The following is a 16,451-nucleotide window of genomic DNA, read 5'->3' on the forward strand; positions in this document are numbered from 1 at the left end:
CTTCACCACTTCACCTGATGCGATGTCGGTGTATTTGTGTGTGTATATACGTATACATAATAGAGTCGCTGAATTATAATCGTGATTGTATAGTTTATTTAACGTGAACCGCAACCGCAGATAAGGCGGCGCGGTTAATATTATGTGTTATGTACTTAACTGCTCATATATATTTAATTTTATATACATAATATTGCGATGCATATAGTCACGCGCACGTGTCATTGCGAATACGATGATACCGTGTGTACGGTGTTATCTACGCAACGAATGAACGGTGTACACGTGTGTGAAAATTTTTAGTTTCACCATCGGAATCGTTCTTTTTTTCCGATTTTTTCTAACGAGTTTTTTTCTCAAATCTGTTTTCAGGCATCCGCTGTTTCCACTTTTGGCATTAATATTCGAAAAATGTGAACTCGCGACGTGCACGCCACGAGAACCTGGAGTAGCTGGTGGCGACGTTTGTTCATCAGAAAGTTTTAACGAGGACATAGCAGTCTTTTCGAAACAGGTAAGTCGCCGAACCTCCAATTAATCAAATATCTGATTCACAGAATTTTCTTATATCAAGCTTACGTAAAACGTCCACGGAAAATGATCACTTGCTAATTATTCATAATCAGCCCCCTGAGTAAATGAAATTAGTCATTGATTAGAATATCGCACGATATCCTCATCTCGTAAGTTTTTATTTCTCGTCGTTATTGCTCCCGTTAAATTACAAAAAAAAAAATTCAAGCGATCCAATTTCATGAAAGTCAACTCGAAAGTTCGACAATTTTTGACGTTCGCAATAATTCGCGAAGTTGGCTCTCCCGCGGGGCTCGAATCAGAAATAAAACTCGGTGAGTGAAAATTCTCTACGCCGACTGTAAGAGAACCAGGATTTCTCGTGGTTCAGTTTAACGTGGGGCGGCCGTAACTAATGGCTGAGACTCGTGAAGAATTTGGTTACACTTGAATCGGTTCGCATGCGTCTCTTAAATCCGTCTTCAGACGAAAAAAGAACACCGAGTTACTTCGGAACTTCTATATTATAACCAACGAAGTCGCTATCCAGACCTCAGCTCCGTGCTCTCGATGGTCTTTCTCCCTTTCGTTTTCTAGCCTGCCTGCTTGCAGCCTGTCTGCATTTTTACATTATACCTATGTTATATACTCATGGTAAACGGAAACTGAAAGTCATTCATTCTCTCGGCCTTGAATTATTCTACGATCATAAATAGTCGCGCATGTATATAGTGTGGGAACGTTTTCAATATCAGATTTTATGCAATGTCGTTAATTACGAATAAACGAACAAAAAAAAAAAAAAATTTTTTTTTAATTACAAATAAAAATCCGTTCATTCAACTCCGTACAAAAAAAATTTCGATCAACGTTTATTCTGACGCGTCCCGAAATTGCGGTAAAAAATTCTCCTGCAAAACGATTGAAAATAAAGTTTTCCAAACGCGTATATTCTCCTGTACTCTGTATATATACGTATGTTGGTTCGGTTCCTATACCCGCATCGGGAGCAACGATGCAGAAGATTTCCGTGTACAGGCAAGCCTTGGCCCCGAAAGGTATTCCCCAAGGGCACGTCGGAAACTTGAGCCCAACGATTTGGGGTTTAAAAACACATGGATTTTGCCGAGGCCTTTTGCCAGGCTGGCTGCATAGCTGTACGGCTCCTCTTTCCTCACGTACCTACTTACATCGTGAAGTTTTTCTAGTTTTTGAATAATCCTCGCAAAGTACGGCGGAGAAAATAAAATGAAAGAAGGGGAAATAATCAAGGGGGACACGAGGGACGGATGCCCCTTTTTTGCGCAGCAATAATTTATTTGTTTTTTTTTTTTTTTTTTTTTTCCTCTCGTTTTATTCCACTACATTTTTATCACAGGTTACGTCGGAATATTGGACAAGTTTTTTTTGTCGTTTTAGAAAAATAGTTCCCTCGTGAATCGGTTATTTTTAATGAATTTATTATCGTACGTCGGACGGACGGATGGATGGATGGATGGTGTTCGCGATACGTGAGTCGATTCAGTTTCCGTACAACCTTCCTGGTTCCAAGTTCTCCATTTGCGTAGTCAGCTAGCGGCTACCTAGGCCGCCAGCTACCTACCCTTACACCCTCTAACTAATCTACTCGATGTTCAATGCCCGTACACCACATTACACTGCAGGGTGTAAGTTGCCTCGCGACAAACACTCCGCAACATTACCCTACAGAGTCCGATGTACGTGCACCTATATATATATATATACACGTATACGTACACAGATAGATCTCAATGCGGGGTTGACGTGATAGGTGGGTATTATCGATTTGCAATTACCAGTAGTTCAACTATACCGTACAGAAGTAATATCGCGATGGTGTCGTCTTCCACCTTTCGATTTACGTATATTCGTTTTAACCTGGACTTCGTAACCTGAAGAAAAATAATTCTTTTATTCATCGTTCGCTTTCCTCCAGTTTTTCTTTCACATTAATTTTTTATCGTTCTTCGACAAACCTAGTGAAAAAGCAGCGACTCCTGGGTCTTTCTGAATATATTCGGATCGTTGGTGGGATTTAGTTAGTCGGGAGCCGCAGCCTCCTCCGCCACGTTTCGATGAAACTTTTCTTCTTCTAAAATTTGACGAAAATACGAAAAACCATCACTGCCGTACGTATATTCGTGTAGACGCTCGTGTATGTGTGTAAGTAACACGGTAGCCGAGCCTCGAGTAGCACTAGCCAGAGATAACGATAAGGCAAGGCCATAATACGGACTAAATGTGACGGCGATGGATAACGCCCCGCTTCGTGATATGTATGGCCCAACTGTACATGAACATTTCGGGTCTTTCATATCTGTGTATATACATAACGCCCTTACCTGTCTCTCCTTCCAGCTACGGCTAGCCGCGTAGCTTGGAATTTTTCCCTCGGGGCATCTGCGTGCTTTCGCATCACATCCGGTATTGTAATCTTTTTCATAAATGTTGTTCCGATTGCTACGAATGATTTGAAATCAAACATCTGAACACACAAAGATATCGGATCTATCTTCGACAAGATCGTCCGAGTAATTTATGTAATTGTTTTTTTTTTCTTTCTTTTTTTTTTTTCTCTCTTCTCTTCGATATCCATGCAGGTAATTAATTAAATAAACTGATATATAATTCCCTCTACGATCGATTCGGATCAGTTAGTTTTTCAAATGAGATTTGATAGCATTTTTTATCACCTCTCCAGCTGCAACTATCTTTTTTTTTTTTTCTCTCTTTTCTTCAAATTACCATGTGCAGCGAACAGTCGAGTTTTATACCCGTACGTATGGTATGTATGGTAATTCAAAAAACTAGTTTAAATGACTGGTCTTCGAATCTATTTCTTTTTTTATTTTTGTTCGCACAGTCGATTCAACAGCGAGTTAAAAAACTGCGCGGATTATGCTCCGTATGTAATCCGTACGTACAACCGATTGATCACACCACATACGAATTTTTACCTGTAATAAATCGAATAATTTGCGACACTATTAACGATCGCGACGAAAGAAGAAACAAAAATTCATTCCGATACGCCGAGTTCGACGGTTTTCAATCTTACGAAAATTTGATACCGTTATTACGACGTACGTAAATTCGTGTTTTTTTTATTTTTCGATTACAAGCCAACTCCGTAATTGGAAAGAAAAAAAAAAGAAAACGATCTCTCTCTCTCTCTCCACAATCCTTGGAAAAAAAATTCCATATTTAGGGGGCGTGCAGCGGTCTCCGTTGGAGCAGAAAGATCGCCATATGTCTCTGGTTCTTTCTTTTTTGTTTTCTCAATGTCATTTTTTTTTTTCTTTTTTTTTTTCTCTTACGTTCCGATGATCTAGATGCGAGACGAGATGCATACGTGTACACGTTGATGTGGCTTATTACGCGCTATTACCGCCTGGTAACTCCTCACTACCGATGCATGTGCTTCGTCGGGCGTGTTGCGTCGCGCTGCTGCAGTTGTAATACCGTTAAATCCATCGGACATCAATGCCCCCCCTCCCCCCCCGACCCATGCCATTCGTTTGATTCGAAACTTATCCCTGATGTGTGCTGCACCGCGTGCATTCGGAACGCGCGCACACCTCGATATATCCGGTATACGTATACAAGAGGTAGAAGCATGCTCTCTCCTCTCCTCTCCTCTCCTCTCCTCTCCTCTCCTCTCCTTTCTTCACTTGGGATCTCTTCTTATATTCTCGCCACAATCCACACCAGGTATACATATAAGCGCGTAGAGGCGGCCGCCATACGTTGCGAAGCGTGTCTCTCGGGCTGTGTTTCGACGTGAAACCCACACATCGGTATACCTGGACCGCTCTGCACGTTTTATACTGCAAGCGCGATGGGACCCCGTTACTGCACACATCCCACCATCGGGTATGGAAGCGAGAGACCGCTGCTCATTTTGTGCCATTGTAAATTGATCTATTCAATGGGCCAACCATTATCCCCCGGGTTGCCTCGGATCTCTCTCTCTCTCTCTCTCTCTTTCTCCCCCTTTTTTTTTTTTTTTCACCGCGCTTCTCTCGGCGTCGTGCAGCATGCGACGGATGATGATGGGCTGGACGCTTCGTTGCCCGTACGAACGAACGAACGAACGAACGGGGCCCCGTTTTGCAAGATGCGACGACTGCGGAGCAGCAGCACACCCGTGCTGCAGAGGTCCTGCGGTGTGCGGTGCGCTCTATACTTCCATAGGTTCGGGTACGAAGTACCCCGCTGGGTCTTCCTGGGGTTGTTGCTGCTGCTGCTGCTGCTGCCGATGCCTGCTTCCATCGAGCAGTGGGCACACGAGGTTCGATGGTTACGTTATAGTCGTCGTTTGGCATCACCGTTCGCGGCCCACTGGTTCCAAACCAGAACAAGGGCACCGTAGTTGCGCGCCTTTTTGCTTTCGTTTTTTCGGTACGCCTTTTTATTTTTCTCTCAGCCTTTTCGCCTTGTTGTTTTTTTTTTTTTCTTTTTACCTTTACGAAGCGCGAACGTGTGCGTTGCACAGATTCGATGCAGCTTTGATCGATTCGCCTGTCAAAGGGCCCGCGTCGTAATCGTAGATGATAATTCTACTCCGCACTTATTCGAATACTTTCTTTTTTCCATTTTTTTCTTTTTTTTTACATTCATACGGAGAATCGGAAGAGTTTTTTTCCTTGATTTTTGTACAAGGAAAAGATGGGGTGATTTGCGCAAAAGAAACTTTCTTCTTTCAATTTTTTTAGTCGACGAAGCCAAGGAACGATCGATGAACGCTGACTCTACGCCACATTAAAACTATCATACGGAGTCACCTGCCTACTCACGGTACATATGCGGTTCGCACTTCCATCGGCGAATAGAAGATTTCGATTATACGAATTTTAAACAATTCGTTCGCTGACCTCCGGCTTACTTTTTTCTTTCATTTTTCCATTCTAGTCTCGATCGGTTATACGACTGTAACACATATATTCGAAATATATTCTCTGCTTTAAATTCAGCCCAGTTTCTGCAGCCGAAATATTCGAGTCGTTCGTATACACGTGTGTGCTCACATTTGTACGGAAGTGATACAGGTAAAAGAATTCACTTCGCTCTACCGCGTATTTCGCACTTCGAATATCGTATAGCTGCAGTCATGTAACTCTATACCCTCGTTGAAATTGACGGTTATTTCCTCATCGAGATTATTCATTTTTTTCCGAACGGATTGCGAAGCTACAAATTTTTCTGACCATTTTTCAAGACGTTCGTAGCAGCGATCTCAGCCAGTTCGGTCAAATAAACGTTAAACGGCGTACCGCGAGATACATATCGGCGGCGGTATGTACAGATGTATACATATTATACCATACGACGTGCGCCACGCACGGTTCGCATGTATATTATATATACAACGTATATCTCATAGCTCGCGGTAAAAATATGAGGCGATAATATTTAGAGAATGGTTTCATTCTGGCGCGTCTGGTCGCGCGGGGCTTCAGATACCTTTTGCTCACTCACCACCCCCCGATATTGCATCTTTTCCTCCTCTCGGTTTCTCTCGTTTTTTTTTTCGTTTTTTTTTTTTTGTTTTTTCCTTCTATCTCGTACGTTTTCTCGCTGCACATTTGAAGCGAGATGTTATGTACGTGCGTTTGATACACGCATTTGCCCTACCGCGCAATATTTAGGTTTAGGTACGCGGCAGACGCATAGGCCAAAGTTTCCTTATTTTCCTATACTTCCTTCCTTCCTTGCTCTTTTTTCCCCACTATTTGAGCTGCAGCGTCGAAAGATATATACCGTCCAGCAGGCAGCTGGCTGCTTCCTACCCTACTGCCTCTTATATCGCAGCTAAGAAATTCGTTTTGTCAGTCTCTTTTTTTTTAGCTACTACCTTGCAGCTTTTGAAAATAACCGAGGCATTTTTTTTTTTTTCTTCTTTTTATTACACGCAGAGTTTGCGACAAAGCGAGTCTCCTTCGATCGCGGCGAAAGGTGTGGGCTACGAATTTTCTAATCATTTTTTTCCCTCCCGACGAAAAAAATAACGAGAGATTCGTTCGCGATTTCTGAAGCGCCAGCTGCTTTTCAGTCTATGATGTTACACTACGCGTTGCCACGAATATATATATATATATACATATATATGTATAGTTTTTTTTTTCGTCATTTATTTCCGTCATCGCAAGAGCTGCAGGGAAACTGCTGCATCGGGGTAGTAAAACACTTTGACTTTCCAAGTTGTATAAACATAAAATCGTTGACTTTCTCTCCTCCTAAACGACTGTTAGAGTCTCACAGGATATATACGCACGGTGTCCCGAGTTTCTTTTGGTTATTATAGGGCCGTAAATGCCCATCCCTAAGGTCAGTCCCCCGAATCCAAAATTTATTATTCCTCTACAAGGCCCATATACCTTCTCATACCGGGTGCAAAACAAATATCCGTTCACAATATTCCTATCTCGGTTCTTTTTTTCCTCTCTCTCTCTCTCTCTATTTTTGCAAGAAATGTTGTTTTTTCCTCTTCATTCATCCGCGTCATTTATTACGTACGAGTTTATGTAAGGTGTTAAATTTTTCGTATCCGAAAGATCGCATTGATAAAGACGATAACGTAGTAATAAAGAAAAAAAAAACTAATTATCTCGTATAGTCACTACGCTGACGCGGTGCTGATTGCGAGGCGGCGATCATTTGACGTCACTCGATTATACATGCACATCTATTTTGTTACTTTTGTCGAGTAACCTGCTCGTCGTTAGACGTAGAATCACGTTATCGTATATTCCCCTCGTAAAAGGTATTAAAATTACCAGATAGAACCTACGAACGTTTCTTAATTTTCATCTCCTCTTAGTTTCGCTGTATACATACATACATACATACAACGCGTATGCAACGTAAGTGGTACACCGACTTTGATGTTTGCCTGAACTAATTTATTATTTACGCAATTCGTAATCGAGGCGTTCCGCGGAAATAACGAGGCTCGGTTAATTAGAAAGAAAAGAAAAGAGAAAAAGAAGAAGAAGAAGAAAAAAAAAAAGGTCGGAATTATTCGTTGCCGTTATAATACACACCCGTATACGATCGTACGTTATAAATTTAATCCGTACGATCCGTACGTACAGCTATATATATATATATATATATCGTTGTAATTTAACAAGCCAACGATCAGCCGAGTGCCGTTGGATGGTGTATTCGACGTATCTTTGATGTCACTCGATAATTGAGTGAAGAAAAGCAACCGGGGGGGAATAGGTAGGTAGGTAGGTAGGTAGGTAGGTAGGTAGGTAGAGGGTACCCACCGGCGCGCAGCGCTTTGAGCAAACTCGCCCCGCTCGCGTTACCTTACGTTTTCACTGACTCCGGCTGCGGGAAGGACGGAGTCAGGAATTGTCGACGTTATCACGATTATGATAATGCGGTTCTGCCGGGCTTGCGGTCGCGTAGGCTGCTGCCGCTGCCGCTGCCGCTGCAGCTTGTTTGTTTGTGCCTGTATAACGCGCGGGGCACCCGACGTCCTCATCCACATTAATATATATGTATGTATATATCTCTTCGTACCTGTATTTTTCTACGTACGTATGTACGAGTAGGACATTTTTAACAGCCCGTACACACCGCTTCGCCTCCCGCTTCAGCTGAATAATACTTACACACCGTACGCCGCGCCGCTGATATACCTGCACCGCGGCCCCCGCAGGTACCGCGCGCGACGCCGCGTCGCCCCCGTTACTCTCTCGAGTCACCTCGAACACATTACTCAACGCTCTTACGAGGGGTCAACATTTTACAACGGCCGGTCTTACGCCTATCCGTAACTTACGATGAATTTACCCGAGTGTGTATCGTTTCCTTACCTCGGGCGTATGTGCTTCGATGCGCGATCGGTACGGGTGTTACGCGGCGACTTCGATTCCCCCCTCCCCCCCCCCCGTTAATAGATCATAGATTCTTCGCTATTTCATAATATGCGGTCGCACTATAAATGTATTTATTTTTCTTGTTACAGATCAGACAAGAAAAACCTTATTACATAGCAGATCCGGAGGTAGATTCGCTGGTGAGTATTTTTTACCTATACCTTGTTAACGTTAGTTATGTGTACCAACCTCTTCAACGTTTTCATTCGTACGTCTCGTACGCACAAAATTATTTTCCCAAAAAAATTTTCACCTACCCGCCTATCGTCGCGTTCGTTACCTACGCGCACGAGACAGAGCGTCGTCGTCATCCTTGCAGTTATCTAATCGTGAAATTTCATCTGGTAAGACTCGCCGCATACCCGGACTGCAGTGGCTATCTTTTACTTAAATATACTCAACTGCAGACGGCTCTCGAAATACGTGCATTGTATCGTGCGCGGTTGAGAAAAAAAAATATCTAAAAAACCGAAAGAAGAATCGAAAAGAGAACTAGGACGTACTTCGATCTTGCGAGATTCACTCGATGTATCGGTTCCTTCGTAAAGGCAGGGATTTTTTTCTCTCCCTCGCGTTCATTTTCGTATTATTACGTTATACACGGAGGCTCGTGTAAGCTCAAATTATCCACACGACAATATACGGCGCATAATATAACATTATAGATGTGTACGGCGAGTTGCAGTAGCGCTGCTACAGTACGGAGAGCAACACGGCCATTATTATTGTCACAACTGTTCCTGCTGTATGTAATAATTTTCTCTCTTTCATCGTTTAGTCAGTCCGTCGCATCTTCGTGACTGTAAAAGTACACCTGTATCCGAGCGACGTGAAACTTTGCGATATTTAATAGTCCTTTTTTTTTTTTTTCATCTTTTTTTTTTTTTCTTTTTCTTTTTTTAAATCGTTCGCTCGCCAATTATTCGTCGGAATCGGTTGAAATTCATTTTTCTTCGACGTGTATAGATTTAACGACGACGCACGCTCGAAGAACGTGTACGCTTTACGTAACGCTTGTGAAAATTATGGCGGCCACGTATCGCGACCGACCCCTGGCAAAAATCTCTTGCATGGCCGATCCCGTAACGGCGGCAGCGGCGGCAACAGCAACAGCAGCAACAGGAACAGCCCCTTGTCAATCGCTGCAGACAATGCGACCGGTACCCCCTTGACCTTGACTGCTGTTACTTTTGTCGCTGTTACTGCACCGGGGAATAAACAGGGAGCCACTGCACTTTGCCGCACGACGACGTATTGTACGTACGTACATGCGGTACGATGGGTCGTGAACCGAACTGAAATAAAATTAAATGAAATGAACTGAAATGGAAGCTAACCCCGTGTACGTGTTTCTTCCATCTCTTTTTTGTTTTTTTTTTTTCCCCTTGCCGCCGCATACACAACGTCACGGTAGAACGATACACATAATTTATAAGTTCTTCGGGATACGTACGTTGTGTGTACCGAACGTAATAATTTTTTTTTTTTTTTCTCTTTTTTTGCGTCTTCCCCGCGCCAACGTCGCGCGAATTTCGTTTTGCCTTCGACGCGGACGCGATGTGTGATCGGGGAAAAAAAAATACCGGGAGAAAAAGAACACCGGATATCGATAATTGTGAAATTTTCTAATTTTTTTTTCTTTTTACGGTGAAAAAATAGTTGCCATTCCAACGGAGAATTCGCCATTGCGAGTTTCGAGTCGTCAGAATTCCGTGTGCCTATACCTATACCACCACCGCGTATGTGGTGCAGTCCGGCAAGTAGGCGGCGTTTCCGCACCCCACCTTAAGTTTCTGTATGCACCTCGCCGTTGCAGTGGCTGCACAAAGCGCGGTAATAAAGCGGAAACTGCATTGCTGTACTACCACTTTGAACAATGGCGGTATTTTGCAGCGCGCTCTCCGCGTTCTATATTTAATAATGTTGCGCGTATAGGTCTCTGCAGCCGATGGTTCCTCGTATGTACGAGTGCAGCGAGGTATACGTGCGCGTTATATATGCACACCTACCATTGCAAATGCGAAAAGTCAATCGGGTCGCGGGCTCTCTGAAATGTAAGGGGGAGGTGGTGGTGGTGGTGGTCGGGGGGGTCGTTTTCCATTCCTGCGAAGAGAGGGAGAAAAGTTCTTCTTATATATATATACTCCCCTTTTCATTATTATACCCTCTATCTTCGCGTCTTCCGAATCTAATTTCTGGCTGAAAGTGATCGCTGGCGAAGTGGTCCATTAATTAGACTCGCTTCACTGATTTTCATTCGGTCTCTACCGAACCCCACTTCTCGTCCGACCTACGCACACGTAGAATCTCTCTCTCTCTCGTAGTTGTACTACACATAGAGAATACCGCGCGGAGGCATATACCCTATTCCGCACGTACTCGTATGTAGCCATTTTAATTGTTCGCTTTTGTATTCACGCCCTCGATCTAGCCGCAGTACCTCGGCTATAATGTTCTTCTTCTTCTTCTTCTTCTTCTTCTTCCGCTTATTCTCTTGACAATCATTATCGTCTCGTTTCGTTTCGTCTCGGACCTCCAATTGATCGCGACGATATAATTCTCGTAATTACATCTCCGAACTTCTGATATCAAATTACATCACGCGAAGCTTGAGGACACCGCGGGAAGAGAGACGAATAACAAAGTACATGTACCGTAATTAGTATTGTTTCTCTTTCTCTTTCTTTTGCTTTTTTCTTATTCTTCTTCAGTTTTATGACACCGGCTCGCCTCGAGGTTGACGTACCCGACTGGTACAACCGCGTGTATCGTACCCAAGCGTAAGAAAAATCCGGGATCGAGATTAAATCTGAGGTGCTAGGCGAAAAAAATAAATGGACTACGAGGAGAACAGAAAAAAAAAATAATCCAAGAATGACGAAGTGGGATCAAAGTGGAGAGAGAACGAGAATTGAACGAATGAGAGAGAAAACAAAAAAAAAAAAGAAAAAAATAAATAAATAATTCGTACGATGAAAAAAACCACATCAGGTGATCGCACAGAACGATATACCCGCGCGCCGCTGAGACCGCGAGAGCCAATTTCAATTGCAAATTTAGTTCGTGCAATTAAGAATTCTGTCTTTGTACGTATGGTATAAAGTGTATGGATATGTAACGTGAATGATTATGATGCGGGAGATTTTCTTTTTCTATTTTTTATTCGGTTATATATTTTCATAAACAGTGTATGCGGGAAAGATTTGATATCAGAACTATCGTACACCAAGACGTGTAAAATAACTTTTATGTTAATGGCGGCCATTTCAATATTTGTCGCTGCTGTTTCTTATTACGTGGCGTATGTATAGGTATGTGCGGATCGTGAATCGTACGTATAAAAACAGTTAGATGGATATATACGCATTTTATATATATATCCTTCGGGCCGAAAACCGAGCAGATGTTTATACCCGCCGGAGAGCTGACTAAAACAATGACTACCGTATAGCTATTTACCTTTTTCATCTTTAGATAATAAACCAAACTCAAGTTTGAGCGATCGCTTCCGGTTATTTTATACAATATGCATATCCGGAGGATGAGAAATGAAAATCGTACGCAACGACCACCGCAGCATTTAGATCTCATTTATTCCTCTCCTTCTCATTCTTCGTTTTCCGTATCCATCCTCTGCTGCTTCACGATCGCTTGCGCCTTCCTTTTTTTTTCTTTTTCATTCGACGCGATATTTTTTTGGCCCTACAAGGAATTTGAATCGCGTCCTAGGCGGACAGTGAGCGTGTATACCGGCGTATACTCCGCGGAGATATATAGTCGGACAGTTTTTACAAGTGTTCATAATCGTAAAGAGCAGAGCTGAACTTCAGGTACATAAACCTTTTACCGCGAGGTAGAAGTTCGCGCGGGTTCAGGTTCTCGGTGCCTTTTGCCTCCGCAGGTTCAGGGTTTTCTGTACAGTATTTTATGCCGCGCGTAGAAATATAATGAAGCGCGAACGCCAGTTGCATTTCTCGAGCGTGTTATCATCGTCGCGGATGATTGTAATAACAGCAATAATAATAATAATAATTATTATCATAATGACAACAACGTAAATTCTATAACAATAACCGTAATGATAATGACAATAATATAACAACTCATTAGCATACGCGAGAAATGAGTCAATGAGATGCTAATTGCTTGTTTCACGTTTGTAAATCACGTTTTGTATAATATGATGTATACATATATATATATATATATGGGCCATTCCACGTGAACCGGATCAGTCACCTCTCAGATATTTTTTTAATTTGGCATGTCGATTGTCCATGGGGAGTTAGATTTTTGTGCCAAAGGATTTTTGAATTAGTGCAAATTTCGATTTATTATGAACAATCGAAAAATTGAGAGGCGGTTTCTTAAAAAAATCATAACTTCGTCAAAAATGATGTTAGATTTAATTTTTTTTTTTAAATCTACGCGGATGAGGCTATAGATTTATGAAAAAAATGAATCGTGCCGAAAAAGGTTATTTATCATTTGTTTATTTGACAATGAATTTTTAAATGATTTTTAAAACACTGATGGATAGCACCGAAAAATTTAAAAAAAATGCTGACATATACTTTGAACTATACTACAGCCTGTGAATTAATTTCAGAGATGCGTTCGGCTTTGTTTTCGAGTAAAAAATCATCGAAGTTGGCGGCGCGCATAAATTCGAGCTCGTCGACGCCTATGCGCGTGATGACGCGCGTCGAGCGACAGAGACCCTATCTACTCTCTACGGACGCTACTTGGTGTACGCTCGACCGCGGTATTCACGAGTCGTTTTCGCGATGATAGACACCGTTAAAAAATCTGAAAAAAATTCCATAGCTTCCCCATAACACGGCAAAGCCATAGAGTAAGTTTCAGAGATGTGTTATTTCTCGTTTTCGAGATATCCGGACGCATTGGGACTCAGCGCTCGCTACTTGGTAGACACTCGGCGACGGAATTCACGAGTCATTTTTGCGATGATCGACACCGTTTAAAAATCTGAAAAAAATTCCATAGCTTCCCCATAACACGGCAAAGCCATAGAGTAATTTCCAGAGATGTGTTATTTCTCGTTTTCGAGATATCCGGACGCATTGGGACTCCGCGCTCGCTACTTGGTAGACACTCGGCGGCGGAATTCACGAGTCATTTTCGCGATGATCGACACCGTTTAAAAATCTGGAAAAAATTTCATAGCTTCCCCATAACACGGCAAAGCCATAGAGTAATTTCCAGAGATGTGTTATTTCTCGTTTTCGAGATATCCGGACGCATTGGGACTCCGCGCTCGCTACTTGGTAGACACTCGGCGGCGGAATTCACGAGTCATTTTCGCGATGATCGACACCGTTTAAAAATCTGAAAAAAATTCCATAGCTTCCCCATAACACGGCAAAGCCATAGAGTAAGTTTCAGAGATGTGTTATTTCTCGTTTTCGAGATATCCGGACGCATATGGCACTCCGCGCTTGCTACTTGGACATATTAAGCCACAATAATAACACATCTCTGGAAATTACTCTATGGCTTTGCCGTGTTATGGGGAAGCTATGGAATTTTTTTCAGATTTTTAAACGGTGTCGATCATCGCGAAAATGACTCGTGAATTCCGCCGCCGAGTGTCTACCAAGTAGCGAGCATGGAGAGTCCCAATGCGTCCGGATATCTCGAAAACGAGAAATGACACATCTCTGGAAATTACTCTATGGCTTTGCCGTGTTATGGGGAAGCTATGGAATTTTTTTCAGATTTTTAAACGGTGTCGATCATCGCGAAAATGACTCGTGAATTCCGCCGCCGAGTGTCTACCAAGTAGCGAGCATGGAGAGTCCCAATGCGTCCGGATATCTCGAAAACGAGAAATAACACATCTCTGGAAATTACTCTATGGCTTTGCCGTGTTATGGGGAAGCTATGGAATTTTTTTCAGATTTTTAAACGGTGTCGATCATCGCGAAAATGACTCGTGAATTCCGCGGTCGAGCGTACACCAAGTAGCGTCCGTAGAGAGTAGATAGGGTCTCTGTCGCTCGACGCGCGTCATCACGCGCATAGGCGTCGACGAGCTCGAATTTATGCGCGCCGCCAACTTCGATGATTTTTTACTCGAAAACAAAGCCGAACGCATCTCTGAAATTAATTCACAGGCTGTAGTATAGTTCAAAGTATATGTCAGCATTTTTTTTAAATTTTTCGGTGCTATCCATCAGTGTTTTAAAAATCATTTAAAAATTCATTGTCAAATAAACAAATGATAAATAAACTTTTTCGGCACGATTTATTTTTTTCATAAATCTATAGCCTCATCCGCGTAAATTTAAAAAAAAAAATTAAATGTAACATCATTTTTGACGAAGTTATGATTTTTTAAAGAAACCGCCTCTCAATTTTTCGATTGTTCATAATAAATCGAAATTTGCACTAATTCAAAAATCCTTTGGCACAAAAATCTAACTCCCCATGGACAATCGACATGCCAAATTAAAAAAATATCTGAGAGGTGACTGATCCGGTTCACGTGGAATGGCCCATATATATGTGTGTAGAAAAATACGGCTTTGCTGCATCGGCGAGTAAAGGCCGAGGACCCTCGGGGCTTGTTTCTGAATATTCTATTAATTATTTCCTCAATTTTCCTACGTCTTATTACCAGTTATATAATATTTTCATCTCCGCGTTGCGGTGCATCGTGATTATACTACACTTATACGTACATCCATATACGTAATCGATGAGAAATTTTTGTCATCTTCTTTTCATTTCTTTCTTTCTTTTTTTTTTTCATTAATAACATCCCATACGTACGCAGGGTGGAGACCGCAGGAATCGCGTTTCGAAAACTTGCTTTAGGGTTTCGCATATAAATTCAAACTGTTTCGCTGGCTTTGGACCACCCGAGTTGTTGTTTGCCGCTCGTGCACTTTTCAGGCAGCGTATAACGCGTCTTTATCTTCTCTCAGCTGCTTAAAATGAATTTCATTTATCTTCTCTTTTTCATTCTTCGAGAATAATTTCGTCTTTATTGCGGTCGAATATTGTTTGAAAATTTTCAACGACGATTTCTTTCGAACACCTCACCTGTAACGGAGAGAATGAAACCTATGGCCTTTTTTTGTTTATTAATCATGAAAAGTCGTAAAAAGAGAAATTTTCGAGGGGACCTAGGCTCCGCGGATGTATAATAAAAGGAAATCATCGTAATTGTCGTTATTTTTATTGTGTCTCTACAATTTTTTTTTTTTTTTCGTTTCATTTATCTTTCTCTCTTCGGATCCGATCGCGCCTGTCTCGGTACGTAATTTTCTAACCTTGCTAAACAGCCTTTGTACGGATTCGCTTTTGCTATTGCAACGCGGCATCACCGAACAGCGGAACCTCCGTTCGTTCGCCTCCGCAGTGCTCGAGACTTTTAAACGTCAAATATTCTCAAACGTCGCCGAGAGAAGTAAAGTAAAGAGAGAAAAAGAAACGTAAAAACGAAGAACAAACAAAAAAATTGAAATAGAAAGAAAAGAAAAGGTAAGCCGCTCTCCTCCTCCTCCTCCTCTTCTTTTTTTGGCTTGTTATGGCGCTCGTTAAAACGTTAATGTCCACGAAAATATTCGCAAAAATGCAGGTGCAGTAAAAGGGGGCGCGTGCAAGCAGCGCAAAACTTTATATCGTACATGTGTGCCGGCGACGAACGTCGGTGGTTCGTCGTGTGTACCACCGGTGGTAGTCCGGCTCTTGCTCGGGCTGCTGCTGCTGCTGCTGCTGCTACTTTTGATGCACCACAAAATTTTTCTTTCCAACCACTGATAATACCTTGTGCTTGTGCTTGCTCTCTCTCTCTTTCTCTCTCTCTCTCAAACAACTCTGAAATACGACGAGCTACACGCCACGCGATTCTGCACGCTATAATATGCGCTTCATTCCCTCTATCTACATACGCCGTATAGTCCGTCGTAACCGCACGCACCGACCACACAAGTGCGTTTCTCATCGTTCTATAAATTCACGATTACCACCACTCGAACAAAGACCAACGAGATCGTG

General features: G+C 42.3%; 1 protein-coding gene across 6 annotated transcripts in view; it reads left to right on the forward strand.

Moving 5' to 3' along the window:
- Window positions 1-16,451, forward strand: part of LOC105687648 (homeobox protein homothorax) — a 303,587-nt gene that overhangs the window by 15,163 nt on the left and 271,973 nt on the right. For all 6 annotated transcript variants that reach the window (XR_007278162.1, XR_007278161.1, XM_048654505.1 and 3 more), the window contains exons 3-4: window positions 373-514; window positions 8,516-8,566. Coding sequence is in view for 4 of the 6 variants with exons in the window: in XM_048654505.1 (XP_048510462.1) it covers window positions 373-514; window positions 8,516-8,566 (193 nt within the window). In the remaining 2 variants the exon portion in view is untranslated. The remainder of the gene's footprint in view (window positions 1-372; window positions 515-8,515; window positions 8,567-16,451) is intronic.

Source organism: Athalia rosae, chromosome 4 (genome assembly GCF_917208135.1).
Source record: "Athalia rosae chromosome 4, iyAthRosa1.1, whole genome shotgun sequence".
NCBI lineage: Eukaryota > Metazoa > Arthropoda > Insecta > Hymenoptera > Athaliidae > Athalia > Athalia rosae.